Source organism: Grammomys surdaster, unplaced genomic scaffold (assembly GCF_004785775.1).
Source record: "Grammomys surdaster isolate TR1022 unplaced genomic scaffold, NIH_TR_1.0 126313, whole genome shotgun sequence".
Classification (NCBI taxonomy): domain Eukaryota; kingdom Metazoa; phylum Chordata; class Mammalia; order Rodentia; family Muridae; genus Grammomys; species Grammomys surdaster.
Genome location: NW_021621113.1, coordinates 1,579,143 through 1,595,190, shown reverse-complemented (window position 1 = coordinate 1,595,190; position 16,048 = coordinate 1,579,143). Strand labels below are relative to the sequence as shown.

The following is a 16,048-nucleotide window of genomic DNA, read 5'->3' as shown; positions in this document are numbered from 1 at the left end:
GTGAGCACCTGGGGCATGTGAGCACCTGGGCATGTGAGCACCTGGGGCATGTGAGCACCTGGGGCATGTGAGCACCTGGGCATGTGAGCACCTGGGGTATGTGAGCACCTGGGCATGTGAGCACCTGGGCATGTGAGCACCTGGGGCATGTGAGCACCTGGGCATGTGAGCACCTGGGGCATGTGAGCACCTGGGGCATGTGAGCACCTGGGCATGTGAGCACCTGGTGGTTAGTGTCCCTCTTTCTGCCTCTGCCTACAAGCCCCCCCAACCTACCCGTCTCAGGTAGCTGGGGTGGGACAGGATAATGGTGTCTCTTCCTTTATAAGCAATGAGGCCTTGGGCTTTATTATTATTATTATTATCATCATCATCATCATCATTATTATTAAGAGCCTTCATCTGTTGAATGTGGAGACTTTAAGACAAAGGGTAGATCTTGGGAACCCTAATCCAGGCAGTCAGTAATTCCCTAGGAGAAGGAGAAAAGGGTCTCTCCTTTGTCCCTGGAATCTGCTGGTCTTCTGACCCAGGATGACCCATCCAACCTAGACAATGGTCTGGAGACAAAAGACAGATCTGCCTGGCTCAGCACTCTTTGAGATCATTTTCAAAAGTTCATGGGATGTGTGTGTGTGGGTACGTGCGTGTGCGTGCATGCGTGTGTGTGTGTGTGTATGTATGTATGTAAGCATGTCTGTGTACCTCTGTATGCATGGCCATGACTGTGTATACATGTGTGTGTGAGTGTGTGTAGGAAAGCTGGATTTTCCATATCATTCTGCTGTACCATTCTCTCGGACCCAGGCTCAAAAGGAAGCTGCCTGCTGTGTAGAGGAGCCCGGTGCTCACAACCCTAAGACTGGAGGAGGGAAGCAGAAGCCCGAAGCTCTGTACCAATGCATGTGGGTGGGCTGGGCTGCCAGAAGAATCTGTTCTGGATCTTCACACAGCTGATCTCTGCGCTTCCCTGCAGAGCATAGCCTGGGTCGCACTGGAACACTGTGGTATCACCGGCTTCCCAGCTGTCACCACTCCGACTCCCATTCTGTGGGACTCCCGGGTCATTGCAAGAGGTTGCTGTGGACACTGAGGGAAGAGAAGAGAAGAGGGGGTGGAGCCGATTCAGTGTCTATCTGTCAGCCAGGCACACAGCTCATCAGCTCTGCTGACTATCACTGCCCTTGACAGTGACCACTACAGTGGAGCTAAGTCCTTGTATCCACCAGCCGGACCCATGTACATCAGTGTCACGTCACCACTGGACAAATACCTCACTGGGCATCTAACACAGTGGTTCTCAACCTGTGGGTCGCGACCCCGTGGGGGGGGTCCCATATCAGATATCCTGTAAGGTAGACTTTACATTACGGTTCATAGTAGTAGTAGCAAAGTTACAGTCATAAGGTAGCAACAAAATAATTTTATGAGTGGGGGGTCACCACGACTGTAGGAGCTGTTATAGGTTGAGAACCACTGATCTAGCAGGAGGTATATTTTTAAAGCGTGGTTGTACCGTTATGAGTGCAGACATGAATTCTGTTTACAAATACTAACATTGTTCCACCGGCAAAGCTTTGCTATCTCACACCACGATCAGTTTGAATGAGGGGAATACAGTTTAAACATCACAGATCTAGGCAAAAGAGTTTGGGAAGGATTTGGGGGTGGCCTGCTAGGGTTGCCCACAAGGGTCACAGGAGTCTGCTGAGGTCAGGTCTCTCCCTATGTAAAAATAGCGACAGACCCTTTAGACCTGCACCATGTTTAGGAAAAAAAAACAACAGATATTTGTAGCCAGTGGCAGAGCTGAGCTCAAAATCAACCTAAGTGGCTAGTCTGTACTAAAAAGTCAGAACAGGGGCTGGACAGATGACTCGGGAGCAGGAGCACAAGGACCAGAGAACCCTAGGGGAAGTCGTGTGGCCATGGCAGCTGGCCTAGAGTCCCAGCACTTAGGAAGTGGATCAAGGGATCTCCGAGGCAAGCTGATTAGCTACAATGACTGAATTGGGATGCCTTGGGTACAGGGGAGATTTTCAGCAAGTAAAGCATAGCATGGGGACTTCCGGTCTGGGCCGGAGCATAGAGCAGGTCACAGGCAGCAGCTCTGTACCCAACCCCAGAAAACCAAGAGAAAGAGGGACTCCCAGGAGCTTTAACTCAGGCAGCATCCCAGGTAAAAATGAATCACCCGTGATGTCTGCTGTTAGAAGTTCTAATCCAGATGCTGGCCTCCGAATTTACACCACTCAGACCTTTGAAGGGCCACTGACAAGAACATCAAACAGCTAGAGATTGACATCACTAAGCTGAAGAAATCCCTCGTTTTGCTGTCTGAAGAGACCTCCTAAAATCGCAAAGATCCTTATTGGAACTGATTTACTCTATTACAATAGAAAAGGCTGTGTACAGCTCTTGACTGTGTACAGCCCTTAAAGAAGAAGGTTGCCTTTACATAGACAAGACAGGGAGGGTTAAAGAGAGCATGAAATAGGTCAGTGAAGGCCCTAAGAAAAATCAGAGAGAGACAGAGACAGATGAAGGCTGGTACAAGAATTGGTTTTCAGCCTCTCCAAGGTTGTCAACCCTATTTCCTCCCATCTTGGGACCATTATTTGGGTTCTTTTTGCTTTTTTCTGCTGGTCCCTGGCCCTCAAATAGGTGGACTAACTCTGTGATACAACAGATAAATAATTTGGTAGCAAAACCTACTCAGATATATTATTATAAGTTAGCTATGGAGGACCACAAGACTCAAGATGAGGTTGTTACTTTATACAGGGTGTTCCCAAAACCCATCTCCACCCAACCTAAAAGGGGGAACTTCTGCCCCTAGACCAAGCAGAGAGGGGCCACCAAGAACCCCCTCTGACAGGCGATCTGAATTCTTGCTTAGGCTGTGAGGCTAAGCACTGCAAGGGAATATAAATAAAAGATAAAAATATCTATCTGAGTTCCCTGAGGGACAAGCCTGACTGCATAGGGGTTGATGTCAAAAGTATCCCCTCTCCAGGGAAAAGACATCGGGACGGGTATGGCCCTCATGCCTCACTGGACAATGACAGGGGGACTGGAGCCATTACAAGGTCCCCTTCAAATACTGGAGGTCAGGCCTCTATCCCCGCCTTCGCAAGTTTAGAATTGCCACAGCCCTTCTATACTTAGAGAAGGGAGGAGATGTCAGGGGCAGCCCTGCTTACACACTGAAGGCCTAAAATCAGCCATAGGCCTAAAATCAGCAATAGACCTGTCATACATGTATACTAACACCAAGTCTTGGGTCTCAGTGGAAAACATTGAAACAGATGGCTATAAGCTAATGTCAACAGGCAGCTTTTGTGGAAATTTACAAGCCTGAGTAGTCATAGACCTTGTAAATAGGTAGCCTTGGCAGACAATACCAACTTAGATAAGGACAAGCGAGTCATAGGCAGAGTCATAGTGACTTGAACCTTCACCCAGCCGATACCCGGTTCTGAAGATATCTGTATTCCCCCTGAATACCCACACTCCAGTGTCATTGCCTTCCCCACATCCTGCCTTTCTGTGTTTATACCCCTGTGTGAATGAATTACGATTTGAGAAGAAATAAATTATTAAAAAAAAAAAAAAGCGTAGCATGATCCAGAAAGACACCTAGCACCAAACCCTGGCCTCCAAACCAAGCCAGACATCCGTACATACCTATGTACGAGAACATGCACGTATGCATACATACAAATAACATATGTGCATGTGAAAAAGCGGGGGCAGGGCTCAGCATTACAGAAGAGGTTTGTGACCTGGTGCTTGACTAAGTCTAATAGGGGTGAGTTCATTGAGTAGCAGGGGATAGAAGGGTGAAAAAAGGAATAAATGAATAAAGGACTGAAGGAGGGGGGAAGGAGGGAGGGGGGAGGGAGGAGGGAGGGGGGAGGGGGAAGGGAGGGGGAGGGAGGGGGAGGGAGGTCGACCTAAGGAAATTCAGCCGACGTGGTGGCATAACATCACTGTCACCCCTGGACCAATTCCTGGTGGAGGCAGTGAGTAATGGGCCAAGGGGGGATGGTGCTGTTGCTACAGCTGATGACAGAGGCAGAAGGAGGTGACAGTGGTCACTGGCGAGGGCAGAGGAAGAACTGAGGCAGCCATCATACCCTAGCTGCCTCCTCAACCCTGAGTAGGTGGCAGGACCTGTCCCTGTAGCATTTGCTCTGCAGATCCCAGAGGCAGGAATTTTCTGGAGATCCTGTGATTTACCTTCAGCTCCCTAGCCCACAATTGGGAGACTTTTACTTTACACTCCAACCAAAGGATCTGCTGTGACCCAGAGTATAAAGTTCACATTGACTTTTACACAAAGGCATGAAGCCTGCAATAGATCCATGGACTGTCTATGCCTTCTAACCCCCCCGGGGGAGATACACCCATTCTGATTTGCCACCAGAAGCACTTTAGTGGCAACGGCCAAGGAGTGGAAGCCCTGAGAGCCTGTCGCCAACATCACTCAATACAATATCTGGGATTGCATGACCTGCTACCTTTGACTCCACAACACCAAAGGCAGCATCTGACAAACTACAGCCCACAGGCAAATCTTCCTCTGTGCATATTGTCACAAATAAAGTTTTATTGAGGCATGAGCAATGGTCATTTGTTTACATGGTATCCTGCTTTCAGGCTTTGGAGGAAGAAAGTGAATTGTAACAAGCCACAAAGGCTGAAGGACTGGAGTCTGACAGAAAGCTCTGTCAAAGCCTGCTCTGTGGTATCTTATCTCCCCTTCTTTTCTTTTTTCTTTCTATGTCTCCTTCCCTTTGTTGTTCCTTCCGTCTTTCTGCTTTTCTGCCTCCCCTTTTCCTTTTGAGAAAATGATCTGAGAGTTGAACTATGGGCTTCTTCGTGCAAGGCAAATACTTCACCAGGACTCTGTGTTGAACATTTTACATTTTTAGACAGGATCTTACTAAGTTGTGCAGGCAATCCTTGAACTTGACCTCCCAAGGTCTCAGCCCCTTGGGTGGCCCAGGACCACAGCCTTGTGCTGCCATTCCTGGCTGCCATCCTATTTCAAGCCCTCCCCTTTTGGGGATGCAAAACCCATCCCTTATTTTTATTCATGTTAAATGACGCTCCATCACTATGTTCCAGCCACAGTGCTAAACATTTTCCCACATAGTTGCCCATGTCCCTCCCCCTTCCTCATCACAGGACCTTGCACACCTTCTGTCTGTCTGGAATGACCCCACAACCACTCTCCACTGACAGCTCCACTTTGATGTTCAGTTTTCAGTTCATACCACTTTTTAGACAGGCCTCCTTCATGCTCTTTCTGGGCGTATCCTTTACCCTCCCCGCCCTGTTTTCAGCAGAGTATCCTGTTCTGTTCTTGTCCCAGCACAATCTGTAACAATCTTGCTAATTTACTTGTTTGCATCTTCCTTGTCTTTCATTCCAGCATCTCTCTGCCAACAGAGACAATTCTGCTCATCGCTCCACCCCCAGGATCCTCGGTACTCAGCCTGCGACAGTGCTTAGCAAATATTTGCTGGATAAATGAATGAATGAATGAATGAATGAATGAATGAACAGATCATCACCGTTTGACACTCGCTGGACTTATTTAGAAAGTCAAATAAGAATTATCTTCTGCCTTCCCAATTAAAAACAGACTTAGCTTTCATCCCCAGCGTCACGGGGTGCTGTACACATGTAAATGATTCCCTGGGAGAAAAACAGCTTGCAGTTCTGGCCACACTCAGAAAGGTTATTTATATGGTAGGCAACAGAAATGCAATGATTAAGCACCAGGTTTGGGAATCTTGGGCACATGGGTTTCGATCCAGACTCTGCTGCTTATTAACCCTGTGACCTTGTGTGAGAAACCACACAGCCTGTATCTGTGGTGTGGATTAATAATAGTGTCTGTGGCATCACGTTTCTGTAAAAACTCTTAAGAGATCTTAAGATCTAGTGGGGAAGCTTAGCTGCTGCCTGCTCTGAAGATGGCTGAGATCATGCTGCCCGCTACCTCTTGTGGGTCTCATAGTCTCTCTTGAATGTTCCTGGATTTGAGCAGCTTGCCAAAGCCTCCAGGGAAAGGCTAGATCCTCCAGGTACGGACAGGATGTTAGCTGTTGCACAGTCGTGTTTACTTAATAAAGCCAAGCTTGTGCTAATCGTCCCTGGCATTTCTGCCCAATCCCTCATCAAACATGCACTACCAGGTTCACGTGTGGTAAGCCATTCCCTCTCCCAAGAGGAGCCCTGGTATTTGCTAACTGATGACAGCAACAGAAAAGGTGACCTTTCCTGAACCTCCGGTGTACTCAGAGCACAGGGGCCAGGTTGTTATGGCCTTTCTGGAGCCTGGGCTAGGTAGTTGTGATTAGTCTGATCAGCATAAGATTGTGTAGGGAAACCCTGGTATCACGGACTCACCCCCCAACCCCCAGCTCACGTATTGATGACTTCATGTGTTGCAACACCTGCTGCATACATGGACTCTATGGAGCCTGAGAGGTCTGACCTAGCCTTCATACTTTAAAAGAGATGTGTGATGCCAAGGAGATGCCACTCAAGATGGGCAGGAGGGCTGGCATTGGCTGGTGCCAGAGAAACAGAAGCAAGATGCTCGGGGGTGCCAGAGGCTGCAGTAACTTATTCAGAACAGGGAGATTAGGAAGCAGCAGCTTTGGAGACAAACCTTGAAGGATGACTGACTCCTGGGAGCTGGGCCTGGGCAATGCATGATGCAGCTGTGGGAGTGAGCCTTACTTAGGTGGTTCACACAGGAGAGTGCCTGGGGACCATCCTGTGTGGCTACAGTGAGGACACACAGGAGTTCGGATAATGCAGATCTGTGGGATACTCATCTGGAATCGTGGGCTTTTTTATGTCGTTTCATTTTAAGCCATCCCTGCCAGTGTGGGCACAGTCAGAGAACGTGCACGTGTGTGCGTTAATTATTCATGCTGCTCCTTCCCCAAGAGAGTGCCCGGGAGTCTTCCACACTCTCCCCTCTGTATGCTAGGAATCTTCTCTTGCTTCTATTGCTCAGCCCAGCAATTGCTAACGTTTTCTCCATGAAATGCCAGTCTCCTGAGACAGCCTCAAAAAAAAGTCATTCATGGTCAAATACATTTGGAATGTGTGACTTATCAGACATGTTTTGAATTTATGAGTGTGTGAGCATCTGGAATGCTCTCAGAAGCTGCATTAGCTTTCCAGATAATATGCTTAAGTTTGCCCCCACCAAGCCTCTTTCCAACATGGCTGGATCATGGACATTTGATTTTTTTCAGTACCAATTAATATTCCATGCAGCTTCAAGAATAGACTGGAAGTGCCAGGATAGATGACTGCAGATATACTGTGCATGCAAGTTACTAAGTCCAGGTTCCCTCAGTATTCTGGAGGGACTTGTTCCAGGCATTCTTCCAGCCATGAATACTCAAATCCAGGATGCTTAAGTCTCTTGAGTAAAACTAACCCATGTGATCCCTGGTGTATATAAAATCATCTGTAGATTACTTCTAATACTTAATATATAATATGCAGATAGCTATTATACAATATGATTAGAAATAACTATAAGAAAACAGTCTGTATATGTCCAGTATAGATGTGATTCCATCCCTCACACACACCCAGAATTTTTGGTCCAGGATTGGTTGAATCCATGAAATCAGAACTCCCTCTGCCTCAGTTGCTCAGGAAGTTGAGAGACAGAAGAGAAAGTCCAGAGATTCCGAGTTCTGGGAAGATCAGCCAACTCAGGACCTGGGCATTTGAATATTGCCAGCTTTGGGAGGCTCTTTGTCATGCAGTTCCATAACTGGCCACTGCTGCGCACACTTAATTAAATTGAGATTACTGAGATCACTCTCATGCTTGGCTTCCAGTCCTTTCCAAGACCTGCACTCAAAAGGGAACCAGAGCACACAGCATGGACACTACCAGAATCGAGCCCTACACCAGTATGCCGTGGGTCTTTCTCAACATCCCTCCATTCACCTCAAGGGACCCCATTCTACTTCCAGAACCCACTCTTTTCTCTCAGTGTTCTTTGTATCCAAGATGTCCTATTTCCTGCCTCCTGCTCATTAGGGTACATGGAGCTTCTGAAGTCCAGCCTGCTAGTATCTGTCCACAGCTTTGACCACTCCATCCTTCAGATACTTTCTTTTCCTCAGTTACTTCTATTCATCCTTCAGGTGTGAGTGTGGATAACACCTTTTCTAGAACATTTTCCCTGATGTTCACAGTGGCATCAACAACAAGGATTTCTCCATTCATCTGCTTCTTAGGACCTGAGTATCTCCCAATCTGCTGGCTTTCCTTACCCAAGTAAGCTCAGCATGCATGGAAAAAATTTTCTGTGCACTCAGGGGCACATGCACATACACTGTGTGTGTGTGTGGTGGGGGAGAACACATGTACATGTGGAGGCCACAGGCTAACTTCTAGCATTATGCATGTATTGTTCTGAAGATGCTGTCCATCTGACTCTTTTTAAAGAGACAGTCTCTTATTGTCTTGAAATATACTAACTAGTCTAGGTCAGCTGGACAGTGTGTTCCAGGTATCCTTCTGGAATTACAAGTGTATGCTAACTTAGCTGACTTAGCAAAAAAGAAAGAAAGAAAGAAAGAAAGAAAGAAAGAAAGAAAGAGAGAAAGAAGGAAAGAAAGAAAAAACCCAAACCAAACAAAACCAAAACAGATTCTGGGGCTCCAACGTACGTCTTCATGCTGGTGTGGCAAACATGTTACTTCCTAAGCTATTTTCTTGGCTCCTCAGCACAGATATTTGAATAAACCATGAGCCAAATACACAGCAGATGGCAATGTCTTTCCAAGGATGGAGGGACGGAAGGTGGGAGGGGCTCGAGGTGCTGGCAGTGGGCAAGCACACACCTGAGAACTGAATGGCGAAGCCCTGCTTGCTGGTGAAGAAGTCCGTGCTGAACTGCAGGACGACAGAGTTGAAGGTGCTGTGCAGGTCCTTGGGCAGCATTGGGCCACTCAGCTCCTTGAGGAGAACCCCACTTTCCACAGGTCCATCCCAGATGCGTAGCACATCGTGGACCTCTTCTGTGTCAAACACAAGGAAGTGGAGCCTGGACAGAGAAAAGAGACAGGCGGTCACTCCAGGCCCTACCACTTTCTCCCTAAGAACTGCCAATCAGGAGATGTCACAGCCTAGGAAGATTTACAGGAAGAGGGGAGGCATTGTCTGGAAGCATCCTCATGCTTCTGGCTGGCTGGCTCCATCCACTGGAGCTCCTAGTAGTGAGGACAAGGGTGAGAGGGTGTGGATTTCGTGATGTTGGCCTGGCCACACTCCATCCATCCTCATAACTCGCCACAGCCATCAGACCAAGCTCCTGAGTGTAAGTCCTTATAATTCTAGATTGAGAGGGGGCAAGAAAGGATATGATTCATTTAAAAAGTCAAGGAGGCTGGTGAAATAGGCTCAGCCGATAAAGGTGCTTGCCGCCATGCCTGAAGACCCGAGTTCCATTTCTGGAACCTTTATTGTGGATGTAGACTCTCTTTTGGCATCTGCATATGTGCCAAGGTGTGTGGGTGCATGTATGCGTGCACACACACACACACACACACACACACACACACACACACACACACACACATACACAGAACTAGGTAATCCGGTATCTGGGTGTCTGAGCAGAGTGCTGAAGCTGTTAGCTACAGACAGCTTAAGTGATCTCTGCAAAGTGGTGCAGGCCACTCCGGGGCCTCTGTCTGTATGGGGAGGCACATGTCCCCTCAAGCTCTCAGCCCGGTAGGGACCTCAATTCATCTCAGACAAAAAAGGGTTTAGGAGCTGAGGTTACTATGGCTACAAACCTGGGTAACATGACTATGAGTCCATTTCTGTTCACTTTGGGGATACATTGAGGCTTTGGAAAACTGTCAGAGACAATTAAAAGAATTCCTGTGGACTTGAGCCCAGTTCCACTGCCTACACCTGAGGCACTCTTGTCACAACTACCAAAGCAACCCTGGGTCATTCATTATGCATGAAACCCAGACTTCACATAGATGGCACTGCTTTCTACTGACATTGTTTTTTTCTCTTCACTTGTTGCAGTCACGTTAAGAAAATATATCTGTTTAAATTATAAAAATGAGACACACGAAAGGCAGCAAAGCAAATGGTATGAGATGCTTTGAAAAATGTGAAGTCTCTCTCATGCAATCAGTTGACTCTCCTGTGCTTTCCAGTTACTATTAGCACATATCCTTCTAGAGTTTCTCAATGTGCACACACTCATACTGTTTTCCCCAGCCTGGGCTTAATCTTCCCTTCCCTTTTGTCTTATCTCCCTTTGTGTGTGTGTGTGTGTGTGTGTGTGTGTATTTGTGTGTGTGTATGTGTGTCTGTGTGTGTATGTGTGTGTATGTGTGTGTGTGTATCTGTGACGGGGTAGGGAGGCTGACTGGCTGGCTTTGAATTCACTTATGTAGCCAAGAGAGACCTTCCTGTCTTCACCTTCAAACAGGTGTGCACCTCACCCACTTTTGAGTGGTGCTGGGATTGAACCCATGACATCATTCATGCTAGGAGAGCATTCTATTCACTGAGTCGGACCCCTGTCCCTGATTTTAGGTCACTTTCTTTCTTTAATAATATATACTATGGGCATATATACCAACTTAATTGTTTTTCTATAGAAATGGACAATCCAGTCCTAGATTCTCATTAAACTGCAAGAAACACACTCATATTGGTGACTCTTTTCTCATTCAGCTAATGTCTCAGCAGACTTGTAGAAATAATAGTTTAGATGGGGTGGGGGAGGGGAGTAGAGTATCTAGATTTCTCGCTGATAAAGGTTGTTAAATTATCCTCTCCTGTGGTTCTATCAATCTCAGTTCCCCCCAGACATCACTGGACTGCGCTATTCTCTGAAAACTCCACCCTTTCAACACACCAACTATTATAGTGTCGCAAATATATTCTGCATTAAAATACTCTCCCATCTGCTAAACCAAAATGGAACCTCACTGGTATTTTGAATTTAGATAATTTAGTATTTTACATAACGTTAAAACTCTGTGCACACAGTTTTGGGACATTTTTATCTCTTCATATTCTTTATCCATCTTAATTAGGCTACTTTATCTTTAAAAATTCTGTTTGCCCACCAAGCTCTTTATTTGTTATTTTTTACCTAAATTGGTTCCTATATTTTTCTATGCTAGTATTACGTGCTCGTGTCTGGTGCCTCTATTCACTTTAAATTTTGTTTATGGAATCTGTTGCAGTAAGGAGTAACTTGAATACATTTATCTTTTCCATTAAGTATACAGGGTCTCAACTTCTCTACCATGATTTAAAAAAATCCCAGTCACAGGGCTGGCAAGATGCTCAGTGGGTAAGGGTGCTTGCAGCCAAGCTTGACGACCTGAGTTCAATCCCTGGGGTTTACATGGTGGAGAGAGAGGGAGAGGGGTGAGCGCCAATTCCTACAAGCTGTCTTCTGCATTCGTGCAGCAGCACAGTGCAGTTATGCAAACAAAAATAAATAAACGTAGCACTGTTTTTCTTTTGGAAAATGCTTAAACTGCCTGGGATGACAGTAAGAGCCAGGCGTGTCAGGGAAACCCTTTGCTGAGGATGAGGGTGCCCCTCATCCTCATATGAGCATATGTATGAACTCATAGAAGCTGTAATTCCATGTCCAAGACCTGTACAGGGCTTGGCCATGGATGGGGCGCTCATGAAGTCTCACCCCTAGTTGGGGAGCTACTGCCAAGTTTCGTATACAGGCGCTGCTAAGAGAACTAAGCCAGTTAAAACAGCAGCAACAGCGGCAACAACAACCCAGCACAGGAAGTTGGGAAGGAGAAGCAATGGCAGGAGACTAGGAACTGGAAGGAAGGGAATAGAGAGAATTTGATCAAAATACATTATATGCACATATGGCATGCTCAAACAAGAAAAAAAGAGACTACTTTAAAAAGACGAAGAAAAGAAAAGCAAGGAAATACTGAAAAAATCCAAATTGTCCTATTTTCCCAGACCTTTCAGCTCCATACTTTGAGATGGAAAGCATTAATATTTACCACTGTTATGTTATCTCCTCAGTGATAACTTACCCCGGTGCCTATCTGAAGGGGCCACCTCTGTACGGGACATGTTGAAGCCCCTATGGACTCTGTGGACTCTCTCCTTTGCAGCAACCAGTAGATACTTAATGTGCTTATTTGTCTTCTCCCTCCAGCCTGAGTGTGGCTCCTGAGAGGGTGGGGCCAACCTTTCCTACTGTGACTCCATGCTCAGGGCATGCTTGCCCGTTCAGAGGGGGCTTGTGACCGACTCCTAAGTAAACACTCTAGGTTCCCTTGACCCATCCCAATGGAGACTCTGTGGCCTTGCTGAGCCCTCCTTGCCTGGGCAGGCTGCTGTTCCTTGTGAACCAGGAGCATGGTTCTTCAGTTTCCTTGAAGTTGCCCCCAGCCTCATATTTTGGTGTTCTAACACGAAGAGGTCCCCCTCATCTTCTTCCCCACCCCAATGTAGTCAGTTCTTTCTCCACTTTACTCTCTCAGATCAACTCTATGGTACCAAGTTCCAAAAACAATGCCAGTGAGATATCAACTGGAACCGGCCACACTGATTATTACGGAAGACGAACATAGTTGTCATTAACGTCCCCAGGTGTGGACAGCCAGATGACTTGGCTGAGCTGCTTCTTTGTTGGTTGTCTTCTTTGCATACTTCTTGGGCTCACTTCTCAGCAATCTATAAGTTTATGAGTTTTTGACTTGATTATAAATGAGAGTTTGCTTTTATTTCACAGTCTAGACAAAGGATGAGTAGAACGTGAACTGTAGTTACTACAGTATTATCTCTCAGGCCAGATGCTGTCACTCATAGACTTTGACACTGCCCCCACCTCCTGGAGGAGGCAGTTATGGCAGAGGGCCTGGCATGGCCAGAGAAAACCTAGCCATAACTAGTAGCATACATGAGGACTACACAGAAGCAAGGCCATGTTCGATTTGCTCAGCCTAGCTGATCTGATAACCACACATAGCCAAAAGCTTCACATAGATGAGGCTGAGAGGAGGAGGAGGAGGAGGAGGAGGAGGTGGAGGAGGAAGAGGAGGAGGAGGAGGAGGAGGAAGAGGAAGAGGAGGAGGAGGAGGAAGAGGAGGAAGAAGAGAAGGAGGAGGAGGAAGAGAGAAGAAGGAGTCCTCTAAATGCTCAACCAATATATGAACAACTGAATGGATTGAATGTCAAATTTCAAACCAGGGATGCCATTTCCCAGGAGTTGCTGTGGATACTAACACTCCTATACATGAGCCCACAGGGGTGGCAGACGCTGGTGAGAGAAATAACGGCAGTTTCTGAAATAGAGTAACCTCTTTAGAACAGAGCAAGTGTAGGACCTCTCCAAAGGGTGACATTTAAGCAAGATGGCAGGCTCAGAGGGAGCTGGCCACCAAGGAGCAGGCTGGGTTAAGAGGTGGCAGGCAGCGTCCCCCAGATAAAGGGCAGCATGTACAAAGGTCCCAAATGGGAAGCTGCCCCGGGGCATCTGGGCAACAGAAAGGTTGGCATGGCTGCGGGGTAGCAGGCAGGAGCCAGGCCGGCTGGGACGCTGTGGGCTGGGGAAGAGTTTAGATTTTATTCTACTGGCTAAGGGAAGTTGCTGAAGGATCCTAAGCTGAGGCCTGACAGGGTTTGGCTTGTGTTTGAGAATCATTCTTGCTGTACTGGTGAGAACAAGTAGATGCAGGCAAGAATAGACACAGGGGCCTTGGCCGGGGCCAGCAGCGACCCTTCTTAAGATGGGGCTTGATGAGAGGCAGGAAAAGACTGTTTTTGCCAAGTTACTCATGTTCTTAGTGAAGATTTCCCTAATCCAAAGGAGATCAAAGTCTGTAGGTGCCTATCAGAGCTTCTGATCAATGGAGATCAGCCCAGGCTGCCAAACTTGGCCTATCTGGGCTGCCTCCTGCAGGTGAGAGGTCACGTCCATCTGTTGGCTTTTCGAGGACCAGTACTGGTTTGACAGTACTGTGATCCCAGGTGAGGAGGTATTAGGATGAGATGGTTGGTACCTCTCCCTGTGGGTGTCGTGCCCATACACGCACGTGCTTGCTTGTTTGGGCCATAGGCCATCTCTTGGGAAGAGGGATGAGGTGTAATATGTATAACCATCTTCCTTCAGAGATTTCAGGGTGTGCAGAGCTGACTCTGCCCAGGAGCCTGCCGATCACCAAAGGAGACAGCATAAAACACAATAAAGCGAGTGCCTGGTCCTGAAAGAGTGCCATACACCAGACGCTATTGAAATGACAGTGGGAGAGAGTGCTAAGCTTTGCAGATCATCTCCTAACGTGATGATTGCCTTGTGGGTGCTTCCCATAGCCTCATTGAAAGCTGGTGGGTTAGAGCCTCACTTCTGCCATTTTGCAAAGGTTTGAAAGTGAAGTTCCAAAGGGTTCGACTGACTGGACAGCAAGGAAGGATGAGGAACCCATGTTGAAACCAGGTCTTCCTTGGCCAGCCCTGTTAAGTCTTTTCCTTAACCTCGTCTTCTAGATTGCAGATGCACAGAGAGCTCCAAGGTGTCTTTGAAGCAGTCTTAGAGGAAGAGATAAGACAGACAGAGAGGGGGGGTCAAGAAAGAGAGTGTAGCTTATACAGACGCATGAAGGGAAGACAAGCCAGTTGCCTGCCTGGGCCCAGGCTCTCTCCCACCCTTCTCTTCCAGGGCCGTGGAGGTTTCTAGGCTGGACATCTGACCCCATACACTGCTGATCTCTATGGTCTACTACAGCCTGCATCTAGATAGCCAGGAGGGTGTTGGACTGTTACCGGAGGATTCCCTCCCTTACTCTCAGGGGAGTTTCTATGCAAATCCTTCTTCAACTCCTCAGTGCTCTGAGGCTGAAGGAAAACTGAACACATGAGGCTGTGGGGCACTGCTCACTCAGCTGGCTTCTCTGTATCCACTGAACATGGAAAGGCATGCAAACAGGAGGACGAGAGAAAGCAAAACACCGTGGTGACTGGAGCTGTGGATTTCACACACCCTCTGACTTGGGGGAGGTGGAGGCAGGAAAAGCACTGTAGGCATTGTCAGGGACCTGTCACCACAGCGTGAACCTGACAGACCCTGTGGGGAATCTGCATGGTGAGAGCATGGATCCTCACTTCAGGGGAAAGTGGCATGTTTGTGAACAGCTGCTGGAGGGAGGGGCTCAGAAATCACTCAGTCCCCAGGTGAGAATGCAGCTTAACTGATCCCCAGGGACACAGAAAGTGAGCAGGAGGGAATCATGCTTGTTTTATGGAACATCGCGCCTCTGAGTCACTATTACGCCGCAGAGATAGTGACAGCTGACTCTGGAATTAAAGCATCATGCTATTCAAAGAGCCAATGCTGGCCAGATGACTGGAGCCTCCAAGCCAGCAGGGCTGTTGGGTACTAGCTCTGAGGCCTCGGTTCCTGGGGTCAATTGGAACTCAATTCTCTTCAGAAGTAGGGGAGTGGAGCTGGGTGGACTTCAGGACCTCGAACAAGTGGTGTGATCTTCTAGGCTGGTGACTGCTAGGTTTTTTTTTTTTTCTTTTGGATGTAGACTTCTTTTAGCCCAGGTTTCCTTCTTATATGCCAAGTGACTTTGGACCAGGAGCCTTCTTTGCATTGTTTCCTGTGAGGGACTTCCTAGTGGACTGCTCAGCTTCTAGAACTGTGAGTCATATGTGTTTGTTGCCTGTTGCCCTTCATCTATGCAGCTTGTGGCTGTCACTTGGTGTCACGCTTGGCTACTTTTCTTTCAGAACTCTGGCTCCGTCACGTGCCCTTCTTCAGCCTGAGACTCTCTAGCTTATCTCCTGTGTGGATGCTTTTCATTTCTTGCAGGGCAGATGCTGCCTTTGTGGATTTTAATTGTGATGATGTCATTATTTTCTTCACCTCCCTGATTGGTTGCCATCGTTTCCTTTCTCTCTCAGGAGCTCCTCTCCTCCATTAACCCGGCCATCTCCACATCTTACAATGAAATGACACAAG

The 16,048-nt window shown here is 47.4% G+C and overlaps 1 protein-coding gene across 1 annotated transcript in view; it reads right to left on the bottom strand.

Annotated features, from left to right (window-relative positions):
- Positions 1-16,048, bottom strand: part of Csmd2 (CUB and Sushi multiple domains 2) — a 583,606-nt gene that overhangs the window by 119,057 nt on the left and 448,501 nt on the right. The window contains exons 26-27 of the mRNA XM_028759696.1: positions 8,901-9,103; positions 898-1,089 (exon numbers count right to left, since the gene is read on the bottom strand). Of these exons, the coding sequence (XP_028615529.1) occupies positions 898-1,089; positions 8,901-9,103 (395 nt within the window). The remainder of the gene's footprint in view (positions 1-897; positions 1,090-8,900; positions 9,104-16,048) is intronic.